At 44.6% G+C, this 7,046-nt stretch overlaps 1 protein-coding gene across 5 annotated transcripts in view; it reads right to left on the bottom strand.

The window, feature by feature from the left end:
- Positions 1-1,287: 1,287 nt before the first annotated feature.
- aff4 (AF4/FMR2 family, member 4) overlaps positions 1,288-7,046 on the bottom strand; it is a 27,013-nt gene continuing 21,254 nt past the window's right edge. For all 5 annotated transcript variants that reach the window (XM_080839542.1, XM_080839544.1, XM_080839541.1 and 2 more), the window contains 9 exons: positions 6,685-6,922; positions 5,596-5,687; positions 5,011-5,074; positions 4,518-4,654; positions 3,891-3,962; positions 3,186-3,279; positions 3,049-3,083; positions 2,589-2,815; positions 1,288-1,788 (listed from right to left, as the gene is read on the bottom strand). In XM_080839542.1, the coding sequence (XP_080695668.1) occupies positions 1,661-1,788; positions 2,589-2,815; positions 3,049-3,083; positions 3,186-3,279; positions 3,891-3,962; positions 4,518-4,654; positions 5,011-5,074; positions 5,596-5,687; positions 6,685-6,922 (1,087 nt within the window). In that variant the 3' untranslated portion in view covers positions 1,288-1,660. The remainder of the gene's footprint in view (positions 1,789-2,588; positions 2,816-3,048; positions 3,084-3,185; positions 3,280-3,890; positions 3,963-4,517; positions 4,655-5,010; positions 5,075-5,595; positions 5,688-6,684; positions 6,923-7,046) is intronic.

The raw sequence follows: 7,046 nt of genomic DNA, 5'->3' as shown, positions 1-7,046 counted from the left end.
CCCTGAATACTCTACAACCTACAATACCATGTTTTGTTTCGTTCTTACACTTCTCGAGTTAAGGAGCTGGAACAGTTCTACGATATGACGACCTGCTAATCAGACGGTTTGGTGGAATGGAGGGAAGGAGGGGGAGGATGTTTTAGAAGTGAAACGACAACACACACACACACTCTGTCACACACACACACACACCCACACACACACGCTCAATCTATAGCACATACCATAAATATAATCCGTAGATGACTTTTTTTCATTAAATGATCTGTAATACACAATTGACGATTATGCCAAGAAGGGAAATTCATGAATGACATTAAATATTTAAATACTTTCCATATACAATAGAAATACTTTACATTTCTGCGCTCTAATTTCAACCCTGTTTGAAGCCTTTTTAGCTCCGTAAGTGTAGGTAGAAACTCCGCTCAAAGCAAGCTCTACTTTGTATAAATAAAATATAGTTTGGGCCATGTGTGTGTGTTATGATGTACAGAAGCATGATGGCTCCTGCATTTAATAAAAATAAATCTGTGACTGAATAAGAAACCCATGTGCATGCTACATTTTTACTGCTCAAACTTTTAACATGCCAGGCTTAAAACGTCTCAAGAATTGAGAGTGCATCGCTGGCCATTTTAGCATGTTAACTCTCAACGGCCAATTCTGCCTAAAACCTTTCAAACAAACAGACTTTTTTTTTTTGCGAGAGTACAATTCGCAAGGTCCTCTGCGCTCTGCTGTGCCTTTGAAAAAAAGAATAGACAAATGTGCCACCCAGTGGAAAGGGCATCTAAACGATGCATCGGTTTAAAAGGAAAAAAAACAACAACAAAAAAACATTTCATTAAGGAAATGAGCATGTCGACGTGCGTTGTCCTATTTTCCTGTATATCAAATACAAGGCACAAAACCGATAAAGGACAAAACCTCAGTTTTAAAGCACATTTGGTTAAGTGGGAGGTACTTTGGTTAGACAAAGCCAGAGAAAAACCCAATTTCATGCACATTTGTTTGCTGCTGACAAAAAAAGAAATAAAGACTATAAAAATGGCTTTGCATTAAAATGCCTTCATCCTTGATGATGGATCGAATAAATACTTGAATAAAAACCAAAATCAAGCCAATGATATGGGAGAGCACGCAGGACCAAGAGGAGACTGGGGGGTGGGGGGGGGGGGGGTTCCTCAAGAGGAGACTGGGTAGTTGGGGGGGGGGGGGGGGGGGGGGGGTTCCTCTTGGTTTGTTGGAACCGACCTTCCGTAATAAATATCACAAAGCTGCTTGGAGCCGGGGTTTCCATATGGACGAGAGTTTTAGCGTCTTTTTTAGTTTTTGTCGCTGCTGCTGGTTTTGGCAAGCTGGTGCAGATGATGAACACAGTGTGAGATATGTCTGAGGCAGATCGAGCCGAAAGTTAATGAGTGTTTGTGAGTTAATGGGCTTTAAAAAACAAAAGGCCCCATGAGTCCCAGGCTCTGAGAGCACGAGCGAGTCCAGCATGAGAAGAGCACCTCTACACCACCAGCTTGGCGTCCTGACGCAGGCAGGCGAGGCGAGGCCCTGGCGAGTGTAGCGTCCCACCAGATCTACGCCACCAGCTTGGCGTCCTGACGCAGGCAGGCGAGGCCCTGGCGAGTGTAGCGCCCCACCCGATCTACGCCACCAGCTTGGCGTCCTGACGCAGCCAGGCGAGGCCCTGGCGAGTGTAGCGCACCAGATCGGTCATACTGCTCGTGTTGAAGATCAGCGCCCCCATCATCTTCTCCAGCTCAATGAAGAACTCTGGGAGGCGAGACAACATGAGAGGTATGAGTGCACAATAGCAAACAAGAGAGAGAGAGAGAGAGAGAGAGAGAGAGAGAGTGTGGACGGCAGAAAAAGAGAGAGAAACAGGTGAGTGTAAGGGAGAACAGAAAGAGAGAGGAAGACAGACAGAAACAGAGAAAAACGGTTGATTAAGAGGGAGAAAAGAAAGAGAGAGCGATAAAGAGAGAAAGAGAGAAAGAGAGAGTGGAAGGCAGACAAAGAGAGAGAAACAGGTGAGTGTAAGGGAGAACAGAAAGAGAGAGGAAGACAGACAGAAACAGAGAAAAACGGTTGATTAAGAGGGAGAAAAGAAAGAGAGAGCGATAAAGAGAGAAAGAGAGAGTGGAAGGCAGACAAAGAGAGAGAAACAGGTGAGTGTAAGGGAGAACTGAAAGAGAGAGGAAGACAGACAGAAAGAGAGAAAAACGGCTGAGTAAGATGGAGAACAGAAAAAGAGAGAGAGATAGCATATAGCTGAGAGAAGGCATATAGGTGACAAAGATCAGACATCCAACCCTAGTCTATGTATATTATTTTGTTGATTTGTTGATTATTATTATTTTTATTCAACTATTTTTGTCTTTATGTATGTGTATATAATATGTATGTATGTGTATGCTTTGGCAATAGTGTTGGAAAACATTCATGCTAATAAAGCTTCTTTGAAAAAATTGATAAAGAGAGAAAGAGAATGTGGAAGGCAGACAGAAAGAGAGAGAAAAAGAGAGAGAGAGCGAGAGAGAGAGAGAGAGAGAGAGAGAGAGAGGCCCTCCTACCTTTCTGTGCGATGGCTAGCTGCTCTGCCTGGTCCCACACCTCGGTGGCGTACAGGAAGTTGGAGGTGACCTGCACGTAGCTGGCGGCCATTTGGTGGATGCGTTGAGGGATGTTGACCGACGAGGAGCTGCTGGTGACGAGGCTGCCCGAGCTGCTGGAGACGTAGCTGCCTGCGCTGCCCGGGGACAGCTTTGGGGAGACCGGAGACGGCATGCCCGCCGCTTTACTGGGAGGCGAAAGCACGGAGAGAACGGGCAGAGGGAGAGAACGGGCAGAGGGAGAGAAGACAGTTGAGTTTCAAAAGGCCTCGATTCCACAATATTCAAATCATTTCTTTCACAAATAATAAAAAAAAAAACTAAATTCACATCATCTCATACAGAACCTGGTCAATAAAAAAAAATAGGGAAGAATCAGAAAGTCCTTCAAATTAAGAGCTTGAGTGAAAGGTCCACTTACTTTCCGGGAGACGGCGCGTTGGTATTTAAGGAGTTCTGCAAACACAGAAGCAGCGGGCGTTACACACTCACACACCGCAAATCAAACTGGAGGCACAGGAAAAACACTTCAGACATCAATGAGAGAGAGCAAATTACCTTCAAGTGGTCCGTGAGTGTTTTGGAGTACTTGAGTGCGCTCTCCTTCCTCAGCTTGAAGAGCCGAAGGTAGAGAAGAGACTGACACCTCAGACTAGGAGGACAGAGAGGAGAGAGGGAAGAGGAATGAAGATCGAGTGAGAGACAGTTAATGTGTTGTTTTATTGTTCCTTTGTTCTTTGGGCAACACTGTATGTATGTACACTGCCATGCTTATAAAGCAACTGGAATTACACTGAACTGACATATGCAGAGAGGGACAGAGAGAGAGATAAAGACAGACAGGTAGGTAGAGAAACACTAACAAACAAATACAGATTGGACAGATTGGCAGACAAACAGGTAGAGACACACACACACACACACACACACACACACACACACACACACACACACACACACACACACACACACACACACACACACACACACACACACACACACACACACACACACACACACACACACACACACACACACACACACACAAACACACACACACACACAAGCAAGGGAATGAGCAATCAAAATCGAGAGAGAGAGAGAGAGAGAGAGAGAAAGAGACAGAAACAGACAGACAGGGACAGAGAGAGACAGGGACAGATACACAGAAAACACAGATAGACAAACAAACACAGATTTGACTGACACAGATCAACAGACAAGACAAGCCTACGAGGCTGACGGACGAGCCAGGTGACCTACCACAGAACGGCCAGTCTTTTGTCTGCATGGGTGGCGTCTGGGGCCATGTAGCTTTTGAGTTTCATAGTGTATCTAAAGCGCCAACACGCAGACAAGATGGAGGTCAGAACTAAACTCAAAGATCAGCAGTCACAGTGAAAACTACAAATACACATGCCATCACCTGAGAGGTAAAAAGCTAACTTTACTCGTGGTGAACAATACCACCCCAAAACAAGACCACTATTGTCTTTACAATACAAAAAAGGGTTGTACTTGTTGTATTGGATCAAGTACGTGAGATGTGATGTATTATTATTAAAACCAACACAACCAACCATTACGTTTTATGTTATGTACGCCAGTGGAGCTGTACTACGTTGTCTACTTATTTTATCTATATATTTTTCAAATTTGTATTCATTTATTTGTTATGTTTATGTATATACTTGATTCCTATTCCCACTACCTTGCTGCTACGACAACTGAATTTCGCTCACGGGATTATTAAAAGTTGATTTATCCATCTATCTATCTATATCTAACTATTAGAGTGTGCTGCAGATATTTTAATGCGGCGCATGTAAAGCGTGGTGACTGGGCTACACACTGTTGCACGCTGCTGCGTGTCGAAGCTTATTCTCTTACTTGATGAGCTCCACCGTCTCCGCGTACATAGGGAACGGAGACTTGGCCTCCTGAGCACTCCTCTCCAAGGCATTGCCACACTCGATGAAGGACACCACAGCGTCCAGGTAGTACACAGCCTTCTCAAACCTGTCCATCTGTGCACGGGGAAGAGAAGGAAATTATATTAGGAGTATATAATAAGAAACTTCATTTGTATAGCAACTTTCATGCAAAACAATGCAGCTAAAAGTGCTTAAATATCTTCGACCTAGTCCAGTCCAAGACTTGTGATAAAAGTACATAAATGGTGATGGATGGCTTGTGCCGAGTCATGATCTGAATGAGTTATGGACAGTTTAAAAAGTTGCTCAGCAGGTTTAGAAGTATGTGAGTGTCAGGTTGGCACAGAGACTTGATATTTGTCACACACACGCTCACCACACCCAGGTATCAGGGTGGAAACACGATACGGGGCAAGTCTGACATTTGAGAACAGCTCCGTAGACCTTACCAGAGCATCAGCGTTGTGTTTCAGCTTCTTGGCCTCCTGTAGGTAGTGATCGGCAGAATGCACCCTAAAGAAGAAGAACGGCAGTGACTCAACTTCCTACTAATCAAGCGATAACACTTTAACCTCCCACGCGTTTCAACATTTTTGCTGGTACTGGAAGTGTGACATCAAAGCCATTTAAAAGGAAACTTTTCCACCATTTTAGGTCAACATTTTAACCAGGGACAAAAACGATCGAAATCGGTTCAATATTGAGAGAGTGTTATAACCAGCAACCGCAAAATGCGTCAAGCATCTGCGTCAAAGTTAACCACTTGTCTTTGCCACGAACAGGCTCATGTTATTAAGTGTCTGACATCATGCAAAGGATCCCTACAGAGATAGACCCAGAGCTACCTCAATTACTGCATAAAAAATTGTCATTAGTCATTTTGTACAGTCTGTACAGCATTGAAATAAGCTATGCCCTGTCCCACCACTAGTCCCCTGCCCCCACACACACACAACTGCCTCCCCAGTGTCAATGACATTTCTATTTCTGACGGCAAACGTCTCTACATCCCACTAGAGACGTGCGTCCCTTACCGGTCTTCAAACAGAAGCTTGGTTCTTGACTTGGAGCATTCCGACTGCTGTGTCGTTGACTGCTGGCTCTCACTCATCTTAGAAGACTTCTCCTGAAGACAAAGAAAACTAATAAATACATGCAGGATAAACTGCTCTACCTCTAGAACTTTTTCATGTCTTGTCGCAAGAGACGAAAGCAACAAAATAACCAAAAAGGATAACTACAGAGTGGATGTCCATTGTCTAGGCTGGTATCAAACAAGCAGTTTACAGACGAAATGTGCCATGCTGGCATAGGTCTGTAAATGACTATTTTTAAATCAGTAGTTTGAAACAGTTTTTTTTTTTTTGGTTAATTATTTGCTTGGTGAAGTTACAAAGACTAATCCAATGGCAACTTGAATAAAAAAACGTGTTGAACACGTATACCAAGGTTCAGGGTTTAGATGCTCATTGGCACGTCTTCACCATTTCCACAATCTCGCAAAGCACATATTTATCTATTTGTTTAGGGTAAACAGTAGGTTAATGTTAACCTTTCCCCCGAAAAACAACATGAGTGAGGAGCCTAGCATTAATACTTGATTTGGCTTTTTTAGCATGTAGCAGTTCAGTGCAGAAAGGTCGCAGCAAGCTTTCCATCTACCTGCTTTAATCACAAACCCAGTGTAATGTGTTTGGAATGGCACAGGTATACGTCATGAAAAGCGCAGAAATTCCAATTATATGGCCCCTTTCCAGAACTGCTGTGCTAAGAGGATACGACTGCATAATTAATAGCCTAGTGTAAGTGCAAAGGCGTATGTTATTGACGTGGGTATGTTATTGACCTGGGTATGTTATTGAGGTTCATCGTTTGTTGTTGCTGCCGCAAGGAATTGTGGGACGGTACCATCTCCTGTCCTGACGTAAAAGGATGCTCCAGTGTACCCAGTACTCCGGTGTAAAAGGAGATTTTGAAGGGAAGCACTGAAGCACCTTTCCTAAGCATTTAGAGAAGTCGACCACCTGTTGACATGGCTGCCTCAGATACTTCCGGGTCATTTCGCTCAGTCAGGAACCTTCCTACGCAAAAAAAACGACCAATCAAACGGGGCCCAGCTCTACCTTTCCGTCCCTGGTGCTCCTGCCCTGCTTGTCCTCCCTCCTGTGCTTGGAGGCGGGGCCGTTCTTTGTGCTGTGCCCGCCCTCTTTGCCACTACTGGCTCCGCTGGAGAGGGAGTTGGACGATTGGCTGGTGGTGCGTTTCCGGCTTTGGTGCTCCGCCTTGGGCGTGCGCTGCAGGTTACCGATGGAGGGCGAGGGCGCCAACTCCTTTTCCTTCTCCGGGGCCCGCTTGGACGACCTGATCAAGTGCACCACAAATACACGTCATACTTCAGCTGCAGGCTCATCACCAAACACCATTCAATTTGAACTGATACAAATTCAATTGTATTCATTATATATGCCATAACACACACACACAC

This window comes from Sprattus sprattus (genome assembly GCF_963457725.1).
Source record: "Sprattus sprattus genome assembly, chromosome: 1".
In the NCBI taxonomy this organism is placed as follows: Eukaryota; Metazoa; Chordata; class Actinopteri; order Clupeiformes; family Clupeidae; genus Sprattus; species Sprattus sprattus.
The sequence above is the reverse complement of the archived record's forward strand: the minus strand, read 5'-3'. Positions and strand labels throughout refer to the sequence as shown.